The sequence below is a fragment of the Plectropomus leopardus genome, chromosome 18 (assembly GCF_026936395.1).
Source record: "Plectropomus leopardus strain MGB_pleo_1.0 chromosome 18, ASM2693639v1, whole genome shotgun sequence".
Taxonomy (NCBI): Eukaryota; Metazoa; Chordata; class Actinopteri; order Perciformes; family Serranidae; genus Plectropomus; species Plectropomus leopardus.
In genome coordinates, this window is record NC_142193.1 from 3,549,360 (window position 1) to 3,573,716 (window position 24,357).

A 24,357-nucleotide genomic window follows, 5' to 3' on the forward strand; every position below is an offset into this window, starting at 1 on the left:
AGGGTCAAGTTGTATACAGCTTGCTGAATCCAGTGGCCAGTGCTGCAGTGACCTGTCCAGACTCTGGGATGAAGACAGGATCAGTTTTGTCACAGAGGAGCAGAGTTCCTCCCCCTCCAGTTTCTCCATGGGACCTTATTTTGTTAATATTGTTAATAGCGGGAGACAAATCGTGTTTTGATCGTCTTCTTATTTTGCCATCAATTAGCCTTTGTTTGTCAATTTGAAAGATAATTTTGCAAGTAAAGTAACAGTTTGTAGTAGGTTTGAAGTATTACCATATGTTTCTTTCATGAAACTGTTCAGTGGACCATGTCTTGTCTTGCAAGATATATGTTGGCATCCACCCTAGCTAGCTAGATAGGTAACTTCTTGAAGTCAATGGGTTTTTTGAATGTTTTTTTAAAGGTCTGTGGTTAAAATAAGCTTAACAGACATCCATGTCTTGTTCTACAATATAAAATATGTCAGTCAATACCTCACTCAGTCTCGTTGTGGTGGTAATGTTAAGTCATGTGACCGTGGTGTAGTTTGTTTACAGTCTAATGTTAGATTTTTACTTCTGGCAAAGGCATTTTGCTTCAAAAATCCTAAAAGTTGTGTTCATTTGTGAAGATTATTTTGCTAAGCAATACTTATTTAAAAAATGAAAGGAAAGCATAAACTAAGCAGAAGGATGTGAGTGATTAGCAGGGGATACCTGACCATGAAATAATTACATGGGACAGAAGGGGGAAGATATAAATAGACTGATAATAACAATAATAGTATAAATGTTACTATATATGATACAGTAATAATAATAACACTAATAATAATAATAATAGTAATGAGATAATAAAAATAATAGTAAATACAATACAAATATTAAGAGCAACAACAAAAAAAACAACAGGCAGAAAAAGTTGTCATCTTTACAATATCAAATAACTAAACCGCAACAAAATTAACAACTACTAACTAACTAACAGTGAAAAAAATACAAAAAAAAAGAGAATAAAAAATAAATTTAAAAAATTTGTATTACAAATAAAAAGGTGTTATCTGTCTACCAGTGGGGTTGTTGGCTCAGTGGCAGATGTGTTAATTGGAATTTATGGTGGTGGACGGGATGAATTGAGGGGAGTTGTGTGAAAGGGGCCCAATGACGATGGCGGTCCATTGGAAGGGGAGTGATATCCCTTTATATGCTTTGCATATAAGGACACCAATACACAAGCAAGTGCACAGAAGTGTTGTGATACGCTGACCTGCAGATGATTTCACACTAGTTCAGTAATGTGTGTGAAATGTGTTGAGCAGCATGCCAATAGGGACCACTGATATCACACAAACATAAATATAAACATTGCAAGTTTAAAAAACTACCAATTTTTTTCATAAAGAAGGAAATACTTGATGACCATGGCTCCACTTGGCCCCTCTTTGCTATGTCTGCTGTGAGTATCAGTGAGTCCAAACTGATGGAAAAGATCTGCACACTTTAATCTTTGTAGTGTTTTATTTATATTGAGCTTTTGAGTTATCAGACCTTCATCAGAGCATATCGAATTCAGCAGCAAAAAACAACTAATTCCATTCTAATAATTGGTATGCAACACACCCCTGAACACCTGGTAGTAAAAGCTACACCTTTTGGGAGTTGTAGTTTATATGTCCTACTGTGAGGCATACAAATAGAAGCCATACTTTTGGAAAATACAAAAAGGGTGGAACACAGTGAATATACAAACAAAATATACAGTAAAGAAGCACGTTATTGTACAGTAGCACCATACAATTTGATAAAATAGTAAGAGCTTTGAGGGGGATCAGGCATTAGTTATCATTAATCCGAATTTCCCAGATCTATTAGAAAAAAAAAAAAAACATCTAAAACAAAAACTGAACAAAGGGTTGTAAGGGGCTTCCAGGTGAGGGTCATCATGAAGCATAGATCCTAAATTCTGGGGACAAGTGAGGGAATATAAGCCTCAAGGTTACAAACTATGAGTTTTGCCAAGAAAAAGTTAATGTCTGCCTTGTTAGCAGGAGCTAACACAGCAGCAGTGGCTAACCTCTGACACTGGGCCATTAAATGGTCCGAAAGAAATAACCATTAGGTGGATCACACTCGTGCAGCAGTAGTCTTCTAGCAGAGGAGGTGGCAGGACTGGGGGCGACTCATGATAAACAGATAGCGAGAGCAGAGCAAGTCATGTAACAATAATTTAACTATGAGCCAGTACCAGAAATCAAGGCTAAAGACAGAAAAGGATTGTAGCCTGCTGATATAAAAGTTATCTTTCCTTGCCTACAGTCTAAATCAGTACCCTTTCCCCCAACCAAGTATAATGAGACATAAAACCAATAAGGGTGGATCTTCTTCTTTGTCATGGCATGTTATAACCTAAAGCTAGCTAGCATACGTTACAGCGAACTGAAAAGATTCAGCACTTGACATGGCTTAGTCTGTCTGTCCGAACGACCAAAATAAATCCAGGTTGTGTGATACACTGGCAACCACTTGTGCTTCATGCAACAGCAGTGTGATGACATTATTGCAATAGGGGGTTGGAGGAGGAGTGTGACATCTAGTGGCTAATGGTATCCATGGCACCTTAAAGTAACATGCTCTTCTTGAATACAGAAATCCATATACAAGTACATTTCATACTGACAGGTCTGACATCGGTTCCATCTCTGCTTCAGTTAGGAGATGTGGTTTGTTTGTCTTTGGACCGACAGGGTCACTTATAGGATGCCACAGGACCACCAGACGCTGAGGATAAAAAAAAAAGGACAATCACACAGAGTTATAATTTTTTAAAAAATCAACCCTTTAAGACCTGAGCAAATTGATTAGATTTCCTTCAAAAAAAAGGAAAGAAGGCAATGAGCAACTTCAGAAGAAATGACGAAGGACAAGACAAGAAAAGGACAAGAAATTACTTAAAAGTTAGGTATTCAATAGCAAAAAACAATAAAAAAAAAAAATTGCAAATAAACAAAGACATTACCAGAAAAAACATAACAATATTAACAATAATAATAACAGCAAAAATAACAATAAATCTGAAAAATATATATCATAAAATAGTCATATTTATAAATATAGTTTGAACAACTTCACATTTTTTAAAAATATTTTTCCAAATCTACTTATTTCTTGTAGTTTGCAGAACATTTCTTGCCGAGTAGCTTATTTTACCCTTTTTTTTCTTTTCTTTTTTTTTTTTTAAAGCAAACCAATTCATAAATGGTCAAAGAAAAGTGATGTCAGTCCAGGTTTCAAAGACTTTAACACATCGGTGCTCTCACCTGTCTGAGGGTGCCCTCTGTGAAGCAGATCTTGCTGACAGCCCATATGGGTACTGCAACCACAGAGGAGAGGGCCATGGCCCAGCCCAGACAGTAGGCCCAGTCTGGGTACACATAGCTCCCACTGGTTAGGGGCTGGTATTCCAGGAAGGAGCAGATGAAGCAAACCTTTTAAGATAAGCAGAGGAACAAACTAATACTTCTCTGGACAAACATGTTCACACTGTGATGTTCTCCAGCTTAATGGAAGATTATTGACATTGTTCTGTTTATAAGATACAAGTTTTGCTTGTGCAATCACAATAACTCAGCTGCAGTCAGAGGAGTCCCTCAGGGGAGCAATTTGAAAACACACACACACACACACACACACACACACACACACACACACATATATATCAAATACATTTACATTTTTTTTACATTGTTTTTTTTTTTCAAACCATTTAATTGTTGTTTTTTTCTGTTTATTTGTTTGTTTGGGTAATGTCTTGTGAAACTACCCATTGCCTTACATGTTAAGCCTATTTTCTCAGGGTACAAGGGGTGAAAGTATGTTTATTGACTGATTGATTGATTGATTGATTTTGACTGATTGATTTTTTTTTTTTTTTTACATATATGTATTTTTTTAATTTAAAATAATTAAATTCAAAGCTTATGTAGGTTTTACGTGTATAAGCAAAAATAACTTCCCAAATATATGCAAAAATATAAATAATAAGTTAATATTCACTACAAGGTCGTATTGGATTTTAAACCAAGCCACTCACATGGCCCGCAAATATAAATGAAACCTAAAATAAAATAGTAACTCATCTGAGTCTACTGTACTAAATAAGCACCATGTAACCACATTGTTTGAAGACCTGTAATAGTGCAACACCTTGCATGTATTGCTCAGGCACATGTTGCTAACTCTCTGTGAACATCCTCTTATTGTTGCTGATTGTCCAACCCTAAACTATACCAAAGCTGGTGTCATGTCACCTCATTTCTCTTTTGCTTCAGACTCCTACTGCAGTTAACAGTGTGTAACTCACCACGCAGATCAGAGGGGTGAAGTAACGCCAGCAGAGTTTGAAAAAAAAACACGGCTTCTGTCCAGTCATATCTTCAACTGCATTGCACATCTGTTGAGCCCCTGCATGATTGTCACAGATTGTTATTAACAATTTAAAAGCACAGGACCCCCGCTTATTGAAGCATGATGTATGTAACAGTTGTTATTGGGTTGTAACTACTTAATGAAATATGTTTGTGTTTGTATGGAGCCCCAAAACCAACAAAAGGCATTTCAGTGTTATCAGACTATTAAAAATGCTAACACTTACATCAATAAATTACAATAAATAAAATATACTAGAATTATAGCTTTCCAGTCTCAGATTACATCTATGTCTGTAAAAACACTGTTGCTTCACACACATCCTCAACCCTGTAGCACATAAGAGCTCTCCAATTAGCACAGTTTCAAGAAGGACACCCAAGATAAGTGTCACCAGTTCTGATCAAATGTCTCCCCATCTGCTCCTGAGTTATGATGCTGGCTAATGGTCAGAAAAGTGTTTTTGCAGTGCATTATGATGTCACAGTGAAGCTGACCTTTGACCATTTGGATATAAGATGTATTCACTTCATCATTACCTCTTACAAGTCAATTATTTGATTTTCTTTTCATGATTAGTGTATGGAAGTGGTTCTTGAGTTATGGCCTTAAAAACAAGCATGTTTTATGAGGTCACCCTAGGCCACCAAATTTCAAACAGTTCATTCTTGAGTCCTAGTGGAAGTGTATCAGATTTAAGAAAAATCCCTACAGGCTTTCTCCAGATATTGTTTCCATGAGAATGAGACCAATGCAAGGTCATGGTGACCTTGACTTTTGGGAACCAAAATCTAAACAGTTCATTGTTGAGTCCATATGGACATTTGTGCCAAATTTAAATAAATCCCCTGAAGTTATTTTTGAGATATTGTGTTCATGAGAATGAGATAGACAGGGTTACAATGACCTTGGCCTTTGACCACCAAATACCAGATATTATGGCCATGAAGCTGGTTCAATTTCCTAAATTTAACATTAGTGTGAACAAGTGTTATTGTAATAGTTTTAAAAGACATCATGTCTTCCATGAAAATGCATAATGTCTTCATGGGACATAGAGTACACATTAACCTTGGCCTTTGACCTATGAACACCAAAACCTAATATGTTCATTGTTGAGTAAAACTGGATTTTTATGCCAAATTTAAAGAATTTCCCTCAGGGTGTTCTTGACATATCCCATTCTTGAGTATAGGACGTATGCATAAGGATGGACAACTCGAAAACATAAGTGAATATCTCTTGAAAAGATACTGTAGCTAGACAGTACCATTACATCTGGGAAACTACATAATAACTAAAACATGATATTAATACCACTTACCAAAGGCCCAGCCAGAAGCCACACACTGGACCATAGAAATAAATAATATACATGCTCCATTAGCAGCATAGTAATCAATCAGCTGGAATAGGTACACTCCGCCCTGAAGAACAAGGTACACACATGTAAAGCCACTTAAAATACACTTCCAACATGAGAATAAGTTTATTGTTAGCTGTTGTTCTGTAAGGTTCCTAAGGCTTGTGCAATACCTGAGTCGTGACAGAGATCTGGATGATGAAGCTGATAGAGCAGAAGATGATGAGGAAGATTTCTCGGCGCCAGGGTCTGCGCAGCTGTCCCGGGAACATGTCAATCACTGTCGATGTAATTGTTTCCAAACCTGCAAACTAATACACACAGAGACAAAAAATAGAATAACTTAGCAAATTCAAACCAGATTTAAACTAGCCAGTTCTCACTCCCAGGGCATCAACTATCAACGCTTTGCCTTTAGCATTTTTATGAAACTGGCCTTTCAGTTAACTCCACTGTAAACCCACAGATTAGGTTAAACAGGTTAAACAAGACTTTTCAGCAACTTCAGTACATGTCTGTGCCAAAAGTCTAACCAAAAGTCAGTGTTTTAACATGACACAATTTACCTACAGTCGTCATGAACTGATGTCACTCACAAGGCATTTACGTTACATCATTGTTACAAACATACTCATTTTATCCTAAAACATACATACTGTATAACCTCTAAACCTAACCAAGTAGTTTTGTCATTTAAACCTTACTATGACCCTTTCGCATTAACCACCTGTTACAATGTGTTTGAGCAGTGTGACACAGAAACGCTAAAGGGTGCCCTGTGCGTCACTATGAGATGTCCAGGGACATTTGCACAGCAGGGGTGACGCGAATAAACGGCATGAAATTGCGTTTAATTTGGAGGCGAATTTGACGCGCCTGCCTAGTCACATGAGGGGCAACTCAATTTTACAAATAAATTAATCTAAATTCTAAAAAAAAAAATTGCGCCGGGGATATCAAAATGGACTCAACATCAAGTGTTGAGACCTGGTGCTTATTTTGCTTAGTTACGAGACACCTATTACACCAACACAAGGGGCTTTTTCATTTTAAGATCAAGGCTGTGAATGTTGGAACTCCTATTTTACACTTTCCATAGAAAATTCAATAGACTTTCCTTCACCTGTCTTTCATACCAGCCCTGTAACAAGGTACATATCCTGCAGGACTCCTTGTTTACACATCTACCTAAAGCACTGAGATTGAAATGATCTATATATCAGCAGTCTGTTCACCCTGCTGCTATCTGGAAAAAGATACAGAAGTATTTGCTGCCGTATCACCAGACTACAGAGCAGCTTCTTTCCCCATACTGTGAGAATCCTAAATTCCTTTTTCATATTTTATTTTTATTTATATTTTCCTTTTCAAAAGTTAATACCTTGAGGAGACTTTAATACATAAAAAAGTGTAATTCTGTTGTGTGAACAAATGCACATGGTGGGATGATGTGGCACTTGGTTATGTTTAGACAACACAAGCACATGGCAAACAATGTCAGAATGTCAGCGAATGCTCATGTTTGCACGGATGGCTAGGATTAGGGAAAGGGAGCACATGGTAGGGTATGGAAAAAAACCCCAGTACATTCAGACAGTAAGCCAGAACCAGAATGCTGCGAGAAAGTCTCAGTTTAGTTGGACCCATCTGACACCCCTTCTACCCGCCTTAAAGATGCCCTTGTGCTCCTTATATTTTGCTGCTACCTGCAGCGTTTCACCTGACGCTGTTTTGCCAGGTTTCATGCGGATGTGTCAGGATGCAGTCCAGCCGTTCACTGGTGTATAATAACTGCACGACTGCCTCTCTCCGGCTGTATTCAATCCAACACTGTCCAGCAGCGTTTCACACGAAAGGGGGCTTTTGGTGCTGTAATCTTTTGCAAAGCTGTCAAAGCAGCAGTATTTTACAAGTTTGGAATGTGAACGGGCTGATTCACAGTGTATACTCTTGATGCTTCTTGTGTGGCCCTATAGCTCATAGTCACTACATGTTTTGTGTCCCTTGAGGCTGAATAATAATCATTTCATGTGTTGGTACCCTTTCATTAATGGAATTACATGATTACCGTCCTTTCCTCTCCATAGCAAGAAAAGTTCCTATCCCAGGTCTTTCCCTTCTTTTCCTCAATTTTTTTTTTTTTTTTGTGCATTATCAAAGAGTCCTTGGTTTAGAGTGATGAGGTCTCCAGTGGCAAATGGGAGGTTTTAAAATCCCTTTTCAGCTGAAATCACCTCCTTTCAGCTATGTTTTGACTGGCTAATATATTACCAATTTGTTCCCAGGTGCAATAATCCAAAGAAACCATTTCTTCTTATTTTGCAGCTATGTTTTGTCATACCTCTGGTTAATCTTTTGGCCAACAATCCGTACCCATCAAAAAAGAAACAACCTCAGTGTTTGCGTAGTTACTTAGTTAGTTAGTTTATTTCTATTTCAAACATGTAAAGAGAAATGACAAACATGAATGAAATAAATGAATGAAAATACAACAAATATAAAAAATTATACAAAAAGGTCACAAAAGATTCTCAAACACTATGTACATAATTTGGTTTACATATCCGAAAAAGAGCGGGAAGAAATATGCACTTATTTAATCCCACCTTTTCTCCATAAATCCCTACCAATAGCTTCTGCTATTGAAATGGATGAGGGAAAGTTTGCTGTATGCCTTAATACTCTTGTTGTACTGTTCATCTGTATAAAAGTTACAGTTATTGTTGGTAAAGGAGAAAAAAAATATTGTCCAGGTCTATTTCACATTCCAAATCTTGTGTGTTGTGACCAGTGTATTCAAAAGTTTTGGGATCCAGTTGGTCATATTCCCTGATGCTCTGAGTTAGTATGCAGTTATAGTTTCCAGGTGTTTGTGGATGATTACCTTCAGTGTGTTTCATGGTTGTGTGTAAGGTTGCTTGTTACCTCATTTACAGTTCAGTTAATGATGTCATTAATAAGCCTCCAAATCCTCCATTTTTCTGATGAACAATACCTTGGCCTCCTCATGTGATCCATTTAGCTTAATGAAAACCTTGCAATTTGATGTATTTTGGATTTTTCTCTGTTTATTCAAGAGGCGTGCTTTTCTGGCTATGTCGGCGTTATGCTTGATAAATGCTCATTCATGAAGACGTTTGATCCTTTTAGCTTCCTTCCTTGTTTAAGCAGTGTGGTCTTGTGTTTTCTGTTGACAAACCTTAAGATGACAGGTTTATTCGCTGGCATTCCTCCTCGGAAGAGGATGGTATGCCTCTAAGATGTTACAGTCCAGCTCTATCCCTCTGTCGAGCTAACGTCCAGGTTCCCTGGGCTCTCCCCCGTTGTAAGCTGCCATTGCCCAAGCATATGACTGGGGTTTAAGTGGAGCCCAGTGATGATGACATCGTCCATACTAGTGTACTGCTCCAGGTCAGCGACCCTGCTCTCCAGGTATGCTAGCCGCTTATCCTTTTCCGCGTTCTGGATGCGGAGCGTCTTCACCTCCTCGACCAGGTCCGGAATACTCTATTGCTGCTGCCTAACCGCAGAAATCTCCTCTGTCAGGAATTCAAGCAACTGCTCGTGTTTTAACGGGAAGCAAGAAAAGGGACCATATTTCTCCTGTTTTAGCTTCTCTGCACTGGCTCCCTGTGAAATCCAGGATTGAATTTAAAATCCTCCTCCTTACTTACAAAGCTCTAAATGGTTAGGCTCCATCCTATCTGTCACAGCTCATAGTTCCTTACCAACCCTCAAGATCACTGCGCTCTGAAAACGCAGGGTTACTTGTGGTTCCCAAAATTTCCAAAAGTAGGTTAGGAACCAGAGCCTTCAGTTACCATGCTCCTCTCCTATGGAACCATCTTCCATTTTCGGTCAGGGAGGCAGACACCGTTTCAACTTTTAAGGGTAGACTTAAGACCTTCCTCTTTGATAAAGCTTATAATTAGGGCTGGCTCAGGCTGCCTGGACCAGCCCATAGTTAGGCTGACATAGGTTTAACCTGCCGGGGGACTTCCTCTGATACGCTGAGCTCCTTTCCTTCTCTCAATGCCGCCATCAGAAATCATGCGTGTCTGTAAACTGCATTGCCATGTGCAAGCTTAGCTTAGCTCTGTGATAGCCATGTGGTACTCTCACTGCCTGGGGCTCGCGATTACAGAGCCTGGGTCTGTTGAACTGCACTACGCTAATCCTGTTGCCTCTCAGGAGCATTCCTGCTCCCTTGTTTCCTAGTTTCCCTGGATCCTGGCCGTAACCTTGACTGTGCCTGACCGTGGTGATAGCTGTGCTGATGCCGCGACCCTACCTTTGGTTGTGCTCGTGCTGTGGCTGTACTGATTCTGTGCCCCCCGCTCGCCCTGATCGTGGTCTGGTCCTGGTTGCGCCGATGCTGTGATCTTGCCTTTGGACACCCCCCTTTCAACATATGCATGAGACTGTTATCATCTCAATCAACATCATCATAGAGAGCAATTACTAATTCTACACCTAATATGACATGCATCTGTTTCTATTATTACTGTGCCCCCCCCTCTCCCCTCTCTCTCTCTCTCTTTCCTTTTTTGCCATGATTGTATTTCATTTGCTATTTACGACATCTATTGCTCGTCTGTCCGTCCTGGAAGAGGGATCCCTCACTATCCTCTACCGCTCTTCCTGAGGTTTCTTCCTTTTTTTTTCCCCGTTACAGGGGTTCTTTTTGGGTAGTTTTTCCTTGGGTGATGTGAGGGTCTAAGGGCAGAGGGATGTCGTACACTGTAAAGCCCTCTGAGGCAAACCATGTTTTGTGATAATGGGCTATATAAATAAAACTGACTTGACTTGACTTGACTTAATGTCCTCGACTTTCTCAGCCGTTTGCGTTCCCTTCGGCCCCATGTAGCCTGGTAAGGCTAGCTAGCTGTTTTTAGCTCAGTCAGCTATTTACCAGGCAGCTGTTAGCTCAGCCAGCGGTTAACAGCTTTAATTGTGATTTGACAAGGCCTACTTTTTCAAAATAAGTCAGAGGATCACCAAAGTTATTAAAATGCTAGACATCATATTTCTAATATTTTATGATAATCCTTTATATAACTATGACATTTCACGATACATGGCAAAAATGTCAACCTTATAGTGGCACCAGAGGAAATGTCAGGTTTATCCTTTATGGCAACTTTTCGTGGCTATCCATCCAAAAAGTTATTGCAATGCTTCAATGTGAATTGGATGGTTAACTAACCATCACAATGACATGGCCAACCACAGAGCCATGCCTCTAGCAAACAAACAGAATGATTTGGTGTCAGTGATAGAGCATACAGAATTGCTTTGTCCTTTGTGTAGGACACCAACAGTATATTGTTCGTCCTGGTGGTCTTACCAGTGTGTCCAGTCCCAGCAGGATGAGCATAAGGAAGAAGCAGGCAGCCCACAGCTGAGGCAGGGGCATCATAGATACAGCCTGAGGAAACGCAATGAATGCCAGCCCAGGGCCTGAGAGGATAGAAGACAGGTGTTTAAACTATTGTCTTCTCCCCTTGCCTTGCCTTGCCTTGCCTTAGCCATTTCAGATCAAGCAAACTTAAATATAAGTTTATAAGATAACTCACAAGTAAACACAAAATGCAGTTTTAAGTGCCGATTTTATTTATTAAGGGAAAAAAAGCCATCTGAACCTACATGACCCATGTGAAAAAGTAATTGCCCCCTACACCTAATAACTGGTTGAACCACCCTTAGCAGCAGCAACAATTGCACTCAAGCATTTACGATAATTGGCAATGAGTCTTTGACATCACTGTGGAGGAATTTTGGCCCACTCTTCTTTGCACAATTGTTTTAAATCAGCCAAATTGGAGGGTCTCCGAGCATGAACTGCCTTTTTAAGGTCAAGCCAAAGCATCTCATTGGGTTCAGGTCTAGACTTTGACTAGGCCACTCCAAAACCCTCACTTTGGTTTTTTTTAAGTCATTCAGAAGTGGACTTGCTGGTGTGCTTTGGATCATTTTACTGCTGCAGAACCCAAGTGTGCTTCAGCTTGAGGTCATGAACTGATGGCCGAACATTCTCCTTCAGGATTTGTTGGTAGAGAGCAGAGTTCATGGTTCCTTCAATCACAGCAAGTCGTCCAGGTCCTGAAGCAGCAAATCAGCCCCAAACCATGACACTACCACCACCATGTTTCACAGTTGGCATGATGTTCTTTTTATCAAATGCTTCATTTTACGCCAGATGCAACGGGATGCATTCCTTCCAAAAAGTTCAACTTTTGTTTCATCAGTCCACAGAATATTTTCCCAAAAGCTTTGGGGATCATCAAGATGTTTTTTGGCAAAAGCGAGATGAGCCTTTATGTTCTTTTTTGTCAGCTGTGGCTTTCTCCTTGGAACTCTGCCATGCAGGCCATTTTTGCCTTCTCTCTTTCTGATGGTTGAGTCATGAACACTGACCTTTACTGAGGCAAGTAAGGCCTGCAGTTGTTTAGATGTTGTTCTGGGTTCCTTTGTGACCTCTTGGATCAGTCGTCGCTGTGCTCTTGGGGTAATTTTTGTAGGCCGGCCACTCCTGGGAAAGTTCATCACTGTACCATGCTTTCTCCATTAGTGGAAAATGGCTCTCACCGTGGTTCGCTGGAGTCCCAAAGATTTAGAAATGGCTTTGTAACCTTTTTCAGGCTGAGACATGTCAATTTCTTTTCTTCTGATCTGCTCCTGATTTTCTTTGGATCGCGGCATGATGTCTTGGGTTCAATATGGCCTACTTCACCCTGTCAGACAGGTTCTATTTAAGTGATCTCTTGATTTGAAAGGTCTGGCAGCAATCAGGCCTGGGTGTGGCTATGAAATTAATCTCAGCTTTCCACAATAATATGATTAATCACAATTACCTTATCATTTAACAAGGGGGCAATTACGTTTTCACACAGAATCATGTAGGTTTGGATAGTATTTTTCTCTTAACAAATAATATCATCACAGAAAAACCGCATTTTATGTTTACCTGGGTTATCTTTGTTTAATATTTAAATTCGTTTGATGATCTGAAACAGTTGAGTGTGACACACATGCAAATAAGTAAGAAATAAGGAAGGGGGCAAATACTTTTTCACAGCACTGTATATACAATTCAATGGTGTTAGGGCACTTTTCATTTAATAGTATGAGGGTAAGTCTGATTTAGTATTTTCAAGATACATTTGATTCAACAGTAGGAGGGTACATTTGAATCAATAGTATGAAGGTACTTTTTTCAGTAGTATTAGGGTGCATTAGATTGAATGGTATGAGAGTACATTTGATTCTGTCTCTGATTCTACAGAGACAGAGGCTTTGGCCTTCAAATCATACCTGAATCAACCACCATGTTGATGGGAATTCCCTGTTGGTGGGCCATGAAGCCCAGAGCTGAGAAGACTGCGAAGCCAGAAACAAAGCTGGTGCCACTATTGAGCAAACACAACCACAAACTGTCCCTGCACACACACACACACACACACACACACACACAGACACACACACACACACAGAGAGAGAGAGAGAGAGAGCTTAGCATACAAAAGACAACTGACTGGGAGAATACACTGACAGCACACTCAGACAGAGGCTGTTCCAAATGACTACAAAACACATTTGAGTTTGTCAGACAGCATGTCATACGAGCTAGTTCTGATTGTGTGAACTTAGTACTTTGTTTCAGGTTTGTAATGACAAACAAAGTAATGACAAATGATGCAATAGAGTTGAAAAAATATGACAAAACAAATCAAACAAACCAACAAAAAATACTGATGCAGCCATGTCCAAAAATGTTGAGTTCAAGGATGCAGATGTGGTTTCAGGAATGGGTTGGGCACCATGAAGTGACAAAAACAACAACAACAACAAATATTCAATAGTACAACTTTGACAACATATTGATGAAACTGTTGATCAAACAGCTCACTTGTAACAGTTGTTGTTTACTTTGTTGTAGCTGCCCAGTGTGATTAAGGTTCCTGATGCAACACCATAGGAGAAGAGAACCTGAGCACAAGCCTCCATCCACACCTGAGGAACAAGGATGAAAAAACAAACAAACACAAAAGCATTTGTAAATCTTAACCTCCCACTACCTCTAAAAAGAACTACCCACCGTAAAGCTGCATTATTTGTCCACATTGTCTCACCTGAAAGTCTGCCAGGCGAGACGGATCTGGATACAGGTAATAGACCACACCCTGCCAGGCTCCTGGCAGCGTAAACCCCCGCACCAGCAGGATGGCCAGCATCACATAAGGGAACACAGCCGTGAAATACACCACCTGAAAAATGTCAGTTGTTATTGAACATAATGCTGGCTGAGCAGTTGCACCTAGGAACTAATTTCCTTCCATCAAACTATATCGTATCACCACACAGAAGGAAGCCTACAGCTACTACTAGCTTGTCTGAGCTAGCTAATATTTTTGTTCAGCTGAGGAGGTTGGAATTATCATGCTTTCACAAGAACGAGCCTCTCCTCCATGAGTAAATGCATACTTTCTCCGGCCCAGTTCAACGTCAGCCAACCCAAACTCGGGGGCAACTCTGGACAAACTGAATGACCCTACCTGCCCCTACCTGGTTTCTGTAGTATTGGCCATACTCTGTATAAATAATGGACATAGCTACTGTGACGTCATGCATTGGTTTGTGGACTCTCATTTTGAAGCCTTGAGTGCAACATTTTGGTCATTGCGATCTTAATTTTTTGGAGCCAGAAGTTTGGACAAGAGGTTGGAGCAGTGGAGGATTGAGGGCTGGATCTGACTCACACGTCATTTGACCAGCCCAGCCCTGTGTAATTCTGTGCCTAAATAAACTATAAACAGGCAAGTTATGAAAAAGAAAACATCATCCCCTGTACAATTTTCATGGATGTTACAATTAGCTTTAAAGACCAAAACCATATTGTTATACCAGCCTGTGAACATGCTGTAGAGTTGGTCATTTTAACATGAAGGACTTTGGGGATTTACTCTTGTATGGAGCCAGCCTCAAGTGGCCATTCGGTAAACTGCAACTGGTCATAACCTATCCCCAGTGTCAGAGATGTTTTCTATGACATACAAACATAACAAATGTGTCAAAGACAATTAGCGATATAGAAACTTATTTTATAGGGTACCACTTTTTCCCTTGATTCCCCACATTGGTGTTTACACACCTTTCCTGTGGAACGGACCCCTTTCCAGACACAGAAGTAGCAGGCCACCCAGCAGGCCAGGAGACACAGCAGTAGCTTCCACTGTACTGCACCAACCTCCTCTATTCCCCCAGACATGGACAACACTCCTTTCCTGTATGGGGACAACAGACAGACAGTGACATGAAGAATTGGCTTAATTGTCAAAAACAAAACAAAACAAATAACAACTCTCAGTGCTGCCACTCTCGGTTATTTATTATGAGCTGATGTGATAACACTGACTCACTCCCAGAACTCAGAGACTGAAGACTTGGTGAGATTTCCAGATGTCCAGTTTGCTGTAAGGTTACCACTGTGTACTGCAGTCCAGTTTGGGGAGGTGAGGTCCACACATCTGTCTGTTTATAAAAAGCCAAAGAGGACTGATGGAATTATGCAATGGCAAACAATGTCAACCCAGAAGCTGGTTTACACCCTGTACACTGTAGCCTCTAACAATCTTTTATTAGTACCGGCCATAACACATATTGCATCAGTCAAATTACAGCAGCAACACTGTCAGTCAGTCCCAGGCCCCCAAGAATTGTGCTGATCTTTGAAGCCAGTTTTCAAATCACATTTGTCACATGATGCCATGTGGCCAAAAAAAAAAAAAAAAAAAAAATTAGGTAAGACTTTTTCTATGGAGACCACATCTGTAATGCAATTACAAAAAAATCATGACGCTTTATGACTACACTCATAAACACACATAATGCTCATTGATGCACTATATCAACAGTCATAAAACATTACATTTTAGTTGATATAAATGTCAAGTGTCTTATGGATGCTCTTGACTAGTTATAAATTGATGGGGCTTATATTGCATTATAAATACCTATACTCACCTTTACACACATCAGCAATCAACTGTAATAAGAAAACGTAGTGTGCTATAACAGTTGCAGTATTATAAGTTATCATTGTATGTGTCAAGTGAAGGACATATTGATGCATTTATCATAATTTATGCTTCATAATAATGTTTCATTGTTGGTGTGAGATAAAATGTAATCATTTTCATGCATTTATAAAAATCCGTGCTTCATCATAAGTGATTTATACCTACCATACACTAGAATACTTTAAAAATACATTTAAAAGATTGTAGTCTGACAATCACTGACATCTAAAGATAGTATGTCAGAAGTCTTTAGTTAGTTTAGTTAGTTTTTAGTCACAGAATTAGATTTTACCAAAGGCTGAGGAACTTTCAGGGATAGAAACTGTAACAGCCTTATGTACCTAACTTTAAACATACAACGATAACTTATGATACTGCATGGGCTGTTATAGCACACTATGAGTCCTTACAACAATTGATTGTTGATGTGTGTATAAATGAGAAAAGGTATTTATAATGCATTATAAGCCCCAGCAGTCAACCTCTAGTTTATAACTAGTCAAGAGCATCCATAATACATCTGTCATGTATAAATCATCTATATTAACATCTATAATGATTTCAAAAATTTCAGTGTATGCCCAGCTTTATTTAGACATGAGACCAACATGTTAAACCGCCATTAGATCAATTAATTCATGTTTGAAAAGGTCCTCTGGAGAGAAAAAAATCGCAAAAAAGTGGGCATGTTCCTCAAAACTAGCTTTACATCTACCCACTCATACTAACCTGTGTTCCAGGGGTTGTTGCAGGTGGCCCAGGGCAGAGGGTCTCTGAAACAGTAGATGAGGTACAGGAGCGCCCAGGCAAGGATGATGCTGTAGAATCTGGAATAAAGCTGGATCACCATGATAGAATAGCCGGTCCCTGGAGGGAGAGATCCCAAAATACCTCAGTTTAAGTGTAAATTGATATAGCACTAGGAAATATGGCACTTGCTACAGCATCATTAGAGTACTGTGAATACTGTACAGAACCACAGTTGAGTCTGGGATGAAGAGGGCGTTTGACAGATGTTTACAGGGGTTATTGTTTATTATTTGGTTATTTAATTATTTTTTTAACCCTCTATGGTACTGTGACACCAGTTGGGAAAAAAATGTTTTTTGTTTTTGTTATAAAATTAACCAAATAAACATAATCTAAAGAAATTTCAAGAAAATGTTTTTTGGGAAACTTTTTGAGGCAACACTGTTCCATGATGGTAAGTTAAATTTTGAACAAAATTTATTTTGTATAACACCTAGATAATATTCAGTAACCTATACAGGTTACAATGCATACCATTTGAAATGGAAAAAAAAAAACTCATTTTATAAGATTTTATGTCTGAAAGTTGCCTGCAGGCAACATCATACTATTGTGGAACAACCTATTGGAATTAATGTGTCGACAAGTCTTAGCATGTTTTATTTAACTTTACATGAACCATGTAACAAAGGCAAACTGTCATAAGATTATGCAAAATAAGACAGGATTAAATATGTATTGGATAGTGAAGGATTAAAAAAGTTTTCACTTCTTCTGACTCGTTTTTGAATATGTAATGTAAGTCATCGTGTGTGTCGTATCGTATATGTATATTTTGTGTGTCTGCTTTTGTATAATTGTTTCTCTATTTCCTTTTATTTGCATGTTAGAAATAAATCAAAATCAAATCACAACCAATGATAAATTCAGCTGTTATTCTATGTTGTTTTTTTCCAGTGTATTCTTATACAAAGTATTTGAAGTCTTAAGTTGTAAATCAAAAACTAGAATTTCTGCCTTGCAATTGTATGCTCCGACCAAACCTTTAAGTTGCAGGGTTTTTTTTAAATTTAGTTAATTTAAATTAATTTAAAATAATTTTAATATATCGAAATTTTACCATTTGATGCACAATGCCGGATTATTGCTTAGAGCCAATTTGCATCTACAATCTACAAAGACACTGCACAATAGCAAAAAAAATACAAAGTTGTACAAAAAAGAGAAACAGAAAATGAAAATACTTAAGACAAACAATACACACAAGAGCACATGATATGAGATGATACACAGCAGAAGAAATGAGACAAACAATGCAAATTAAAACTGCACACATCACACACAAGATCTAGGATAAAAATCTACACAAAAAAAGCACATTATATGTTTTTGCCAAATTTGGAGAAATTCTCTCAAGGTGTTCTTGAGATATCACAAGAATGAGAAGGATGCAAGGTTACGGTTAATAGTTATTTTGTTAATCTTCATAGTTTTAAAAGACACCATGTCTTCAATGGAAATGCATAATGTCTTCAACAACAAACAGATAGTCAAGACAATTTTATTTATAAAGCCCATTATCATATATTTGCCTCAGAGGGAATCATAGTACCCGACACTCCTCTGTCCTTGCCCGCCCACCCACACACACCCACACACACACACACAAAAGGTAGTCATGACATTTACCCTTTGCCAGTGGGCAGAGCTTGGTCCAGCAGGTGATGGCGCCCTCCTGTGTGTACTGACCAATCACAGTCTCAAGCAGGAAGAGCGGCACACCACACAACATGGCAAAGAAGCAGTAAGGCAGCAGGAAGACACCTGAACACAAAGAAAAACAATTGTATGACTTTTTCTAGGGCCCAAGGTAACACAAATGTCTAGTCTTAAATTGGTGACTTAGGTGATGGTACGGTATCGTGAACTTTAAAGACCTGAGGAGTCCAGGTACTATGATCCAATTTGAATGTTTTTTTTTGCTACTACTAACCATGTGTCTTTTTTGTCTAAACCTAAGCATCCATGGCCTTGTTGCCTAATCCTAAGTATATGCTTTTGTTGACAACCCCAACATTGGTTCCCATGTGTTTTTGTTGTCTACAAATAACCATGTGCTTTTACAGTGTAATCCCACCATGTAATTTTGTTTATATCCTTGGTAGCGGTCCCCCAGAACATTAATAGTAGACACAGAAGGATACCTAGAGGGTAATATGTAGACTTATAAGTCCTCTGCAAAGCGGCAATTAAGGGTGACTTGGGATGAGAAGATATTAGACAAACACTGACTGACCAGAGGAAACAATACCAGTCTTCACAATGTCAAACAGACACAGGACTCTCAGCCAGGAGACTTAAGTTTGTGCCTTTGAAGTCAACATTGACAGTGTAGCGTAGTATGCTACAATGTGTAGCATACTATGATAGTGAAGTAATGTGAACAAAAGCGCTTATTAAAGATAGAAGAAGGAAGGTAGAAGATAGATTTTCAACTTTACACTTGTTCTTGATCCTGACATTTCTTAGGAGTTGAGGGATGAGTTGATTAAAATCAGCAGCTACTATGAAGATTCCATCTGGTTGTTTGGCATGTTGCTGCTGATAGCAGCTTAATCATATAGTTTTGCAGCCGACAACTAACCAAAAAGTTTATCATAACTGTGACCATTTCTAAATGTTGGGCGTGTTTAAAACTGTGAATTTTAGATCTGTAATCTACACATTTTGGGGACTGTCATGTATGTTGTTTTCGAAGTCTTTGGAAATTGATCCTTTTTTATTTAGGTATGAGAGAGTCTTGTCCATTACGCAAAATTATCTGAAAATAATTTGATCCCTCAACAGAGGGGGCCTATAGGTGTCTGCCAACAATTTATCTAGCTTCTTTGAGTCCAACCCAAGTGTAAAAACAGTTTTGTTAAATGTACATAGAGTGCATTTTCCCAAAGTTCAGCCTCTGTGGGACAGTTTGAACATCGTGTTCTTGGCTAAAACAAATATTATTTAAATTGAAAATGTTGTTGTCTAAATTTGAACACCTTGTTACTTGTTTACACATTTCACTAAGAAAACCTAGCTAGCTCACTGGCTATGAGTTGGGTAAACATGCAGCAGTGGCTTCACTCTTAGAATATCCTTTGTCTTTTTTGTTAATTTATTAACAGGTAGGAACTAAAAATAAGTGGAGACACATTTTAAACTCCTGTGCTAGCTACCAACAAAACTTCACACACCTAACATTAGCATCAACTGATGCAAAACAAAAATGCAAACCATTTTCTTAGATGCTGTGGATTTCAAAATTGTGAATAAAATGTGAGGGATAGTCAGGAACTGTCTACTAGAGGCTAACAATTATTTAGGAATCCTTTGGATAACTGGATTTCTGTGGGATTCCCCTGGAATGGGAGTCAATTTCACTACACATCATGGGACTGGTAGGGACAGAAAAAAAAAAATTATGATAGCAGGCAGGACGGGAATCATAATAATATATTATCAAGCAATCAATGTGAAGTCAGCAGCAATACATTTGTTTTCACAGACTATAGGAAATATATACCTGTCAGTACGAGCACAAATATATGTTAATGGGTTTAGATATTATCATAATTGCGATGCAAATTTCATAAATACTAATGGCAATTCCATTATGTGTAAGCAGTGAGCTAAAGCATTAAGTGCTTATTATTTGTCATGTGGTTGTAACAGAATCAGCATCAGTTTTTTTAACAAGTCACTTACAAGGAATTTGTCCTGGCGTTTGATGCATACAATACACATCTGTGTGTTAGCTATTGCAGTAATACTTAAAGTTGTTTTTTTCTTCCCTGAAAAAAGAGAGTTGGTAACCAGCTTAAAAAAAAATAATAAAAAATTTTTTTTAAAAAAACTTTGATTGGTAACACATAAAATAATTAAGTTTTGTTAACTGAATTTCCAAGCAGTTGTGCTAATCGAACTTGATAACTTAATTTGAGAAAATTTAATTTGTTTATGTGTTAACGACTTACGTAATTATTTGAAGTTGGTTAGCAATTCTCTCTTTTTTAGGTTGAAAGTATACAGGGTTTGACTGAATATCCACATGATGAATGGCATAGTTGTTTTCTAACTCAAAATTTACTCTCCCAACCACCCCCATTCTGCCCTAACTCGGAACAGATCCAACGGTTTCATGGTTTTTGCGGATTAGAATAAGTAACTTCTATGTCTTCCACTTGCCCACAGATACCATTATTTGAAGCAATTTTAGCCACTGGTCTCATCAAGTTTTGCAAATATAATTTGAATGATTAAAATCCCAATTATACATTGCACACAAGTGTACATTGTATAGTCTGAAACTTTGGCAAATTGGTTTGATTTGCCAAAAAAAAAAAAAAAAAAAACATGAGAAGGCAGTGAGCAATTTAACAGGACATGGCACAAACATTAGCATAACTTGTCACAACCGGCCCTGGCTGACTCCAGCCTGCCCCTACATAATAGAGCCTGCTCTACAGCCATTCCCTGCCAGATAGTTGCCCAACATGGTTTGTTACATGAAAAATGCAGCTCAGTTACATGCCTCAGCCGTTTTTGCTCACCTGCCTGTTTGTGTTTTGTCTTTGCCAGGATGCCAGCCTGTCACTCTGTCCACTCCTCCAGCCGAAAACATCCCAACACTCAGATGATCCCTCACCTTCAGACAGCCGTCCATCCTTTTTTTTTATGCACATTCCACTTTTGTAAAAAAGCTTTTTTCTGAAATCAGTTTCGTCTGTCTGCTTTTGGGTCCTCAGTCCAAAGCATAACATAACTAAAAAACAGCAAATTCTTACAGGCTGTAGATTTCAATGATAAAATGTGAAAAATAGTCAAAAGGTCTCCACATTTAGCTTGAAAGTGCAAAGGGTGTGACTGAATATGGTAAGTCACTTGTTTAAAAGGCACTGTCCTTACAAATCCCGTCATGCCCTATTTAATAACAGATAGAAACACAGGTAGGAACTAAAAAAAAAAAAAAAAAAAAAGAAAAATTATGATAGCAGGCAGGACGGGAATCATAATAATATATTATCAAGCAATCAATGTGAAGTCAGCAGCAATACATTTGTTTTCACCGACTATAGGAAATATATACCTGTCAGTACGAGCACAAATATATGTTAATGGGTTTAGATATTATCATAATTGCGATGCAAATTTCATAAATACTAATGGCAATTCCATTATGTGTAAGCAGTGAGCTAAAGCATTAAGTGCTTATTATTTGTCATGTGGTTGTAACAGAATCAGCATCAGTTTTTTTAACAAGTCACTTACAAGGAATTTGTCCTGGCGTTTGATGCATACAATACACATCTGTGTGTTAGCTATTGCAGTAATACTTAAAGTTGTTTTTTTCTTCCCTGAAAAAAGAGAGTTGGTAACCAGCTTAAAAAAAAATAATAAAAAAATTTTAAAAAAAAACTTTGATTGGTAACACATAAAATAATTAAGTTTTGTTAACTGAATTTCCAAGCAGTTGTGCTAATCGAACTTGATAACTTAATTTGAGAAAATTTAATTTGTTTATGTGTTAACGACTTACGTAATTATTTGAAGTTGGTTAGCAATTCTCTCTTTTTTAGGTTGAAAGTATACAGGGTTTGACTGAATATCCACATGATGAATGGCATAGTTGTTTTCTAACTCAAAATTTACTCCCCAACCACCCCCATTCTGCCCTAACTCGGAACAGATCCAACGGTTTCATGGTTTTTGCGGATTAGAATAAGTAACTTCTATGTCTTCCACTTGCCCACAGATACCATTATTTGAAGCAATTTTAGCCACTGGTCTCATCAAGTTTTGCAAATATAATTTGAATGATTAAAATCCCAATTATACATTGCACACAAGTGTACATTGTATAGTCTGAAACTTTGGCAAATTGGTTTGATTTGCCACAAAAAAAAAAAAAAAAACATGAGAAGGCAGTGAGCAATTTAACAGGACATGGCACAAACATTAGCATAACTTGTCACAACCGGTCCTGGCTGACTCCAGCCTGCCCCTACATAATAGAGCCTGCTCTACAGCCATTCCCTGCCAGATAGTTGCCCAACATGGTTTTTTACACGCAGCTCAGTAAATGCAGCTCAGTTACATGCCGCAACCATTTTTGCTCACCTGCCTGTTTGTGTTTTGTCTTTGCCAGGATGCCAGCCTGTCACTCTGTCCACTCCTCCAGCTGAAAACATCTCAACACTCAGATGATCCCTCACCTTCAGACGGCCGTCCATCCTTTTTTTTTATGTACATTCCACTTTTGTAATAAAACTTTTTTCTGAAATCAGTTTCGTCTGTCTGCTTTTGGGTCCTCAGTCCAAAGCATAACATAACTAAAAAACAGCAAATTCTTACAGGCTGTAGATTTCAATGATAAAATGTGAAAAATAGTCAAAAGGTCTCCACATTTAGCTTGAAAGTGCAAAGGGTGTGACTGAATATGGTAAGTCACTTGTTTAAAAGGCACTGTCCTTACAAATCCCGTCATGCCCTATTTAATAACAGATAGAAACACTTTGATGGTTTTTTGCTGATTAAAAAAGTAACTAATAAGTCAGCTGACCACAGATACCTGAAACAAATGTTCTGGTTCCACTTGTTCATATGGCTAATACACTGAGTGTATACAGAGTGGGAGTAAGCTTTTATAAACTTTTGCAAATTTAATTTGAATGATTACTTTTCATTTCACATTAAAATGTACAATACACACAAGTGCAACCTTAACCATGTTTGCCTGCAAAGAAGGAATGGTTATTTGTGTGCTCAGACTAGTACAACTCTATAGTCAGGAGCTGAGCTCAAAATCATTCACTCATTCACTCACTATTCTCTATATGGTGTGTATTAAATAGTTAACTATATAGGGAATAACGAACGAGACTTTCAGACTCTACGCCAGAATATTTCCGTGAAAGGGAACGGTTTTAGACACAGCTAATGTATAATCAATGAGGATTGTCTGTTATTGACTTTGTATTCCTCTTACACATTACATGTTCTATTTGCCTGAAGGATTTAAAGTTCTTCTCCAACTACACAACAGCTTGATATACTGCAGGTGTAATGAAGAAATCAATAAGAGATGTTAAAGAGCTTCAAGAAAGGTGCAATCATCTCAAGTACTGCAGTCTGCCTCACCTCCTCCGTTCTTGTAGCACAGGTAGGGGAATCTCCACACATTGCCCAGTCCCACCACATTGCCTGCTGCTGCCAGAATAAATTCCCTTTTTCTTGTCCACTGTTCTCTTTTTTTCATTTTGGTCTCCATCTCTGTGTTACCTCTTCAGTCCCCTGATCACAACTATCAGTCAACACCTCTGTCAGTCTGACGCTGTGCTCACCTGTAGACACAATATTGACTCTATGGCCCAGTGCCATAGCTGTAGGAGCAGGAGGTGCAAGTTGTACAGCGACTCTGTCAGGTCATAAACCACTTCTGCAATGTGCAACAGGGATAAAGGACACAGGGAAAGAGAATCTTAAAATATCTTTTTTTTTGTAAATGATGTGAAGTAGATTACAAAACCAGATCTTGGCAGTGATGAAATAACAAGATAATACTTGTTATTATTCAGTTTGTCTTCAAAAACAGTACGGTATGATCAGTCAACACCTCTGTCAGTCTGATGTTGTGCTCATCTGTAGACACAATATTGACTCTATGGCCCAAGGCCATAGCTGTAGGAGCAGGAGATGTTCATTGGTAGGTGCAAGAT

The 24,357-nt window shown here is 38.5% G+C and overlaps 1 protein-coding gene across 1 annotated transcript; it reads right to left on the reverse strand.

Moving 5' to 3' along the window:
* Window positions 1-1,503: 1,503 nt before the first annotated feature.
* On the reverse strand, window positions 1,504-24,041 carry LOC121956184 (sodium- and chloride-dependent GABA transporter 2-like). The gene is made up of 14 exons (XM_088091335.1): window positions 23,780-24,041; window positions 18,290-18,424; window positions 16,580-16,717; window positions 15,191-15,302; window positions 14,923-15,055; window positions 13,904-14,038; window positions 13,681-13,784; window positions 13,086-13,210; window positions 11,119-11,231; window positions 5,945-6,082; window positions 5,733-5,835; window positions 4,344-4,444; window positions 3,301-3,468; window positions 1,504-2,761 (listed from the first exon to the last, which is right to left on the reverse strand). The coding sequence occupies exons 1-14, from the start codon at window positions 23,907-23,909 to the stop codon at window positions 2,651-2,653; spliced, it is 1,746 nt and encodes a 581-aa protein (XP_087947461.1). The 5' UTR covers window positions 23,910-24,041; the 3' UTR covers window positions 1,504-2,650.
* Window positions 24,042-24,357: the final 316 nt, after the last annotated feature.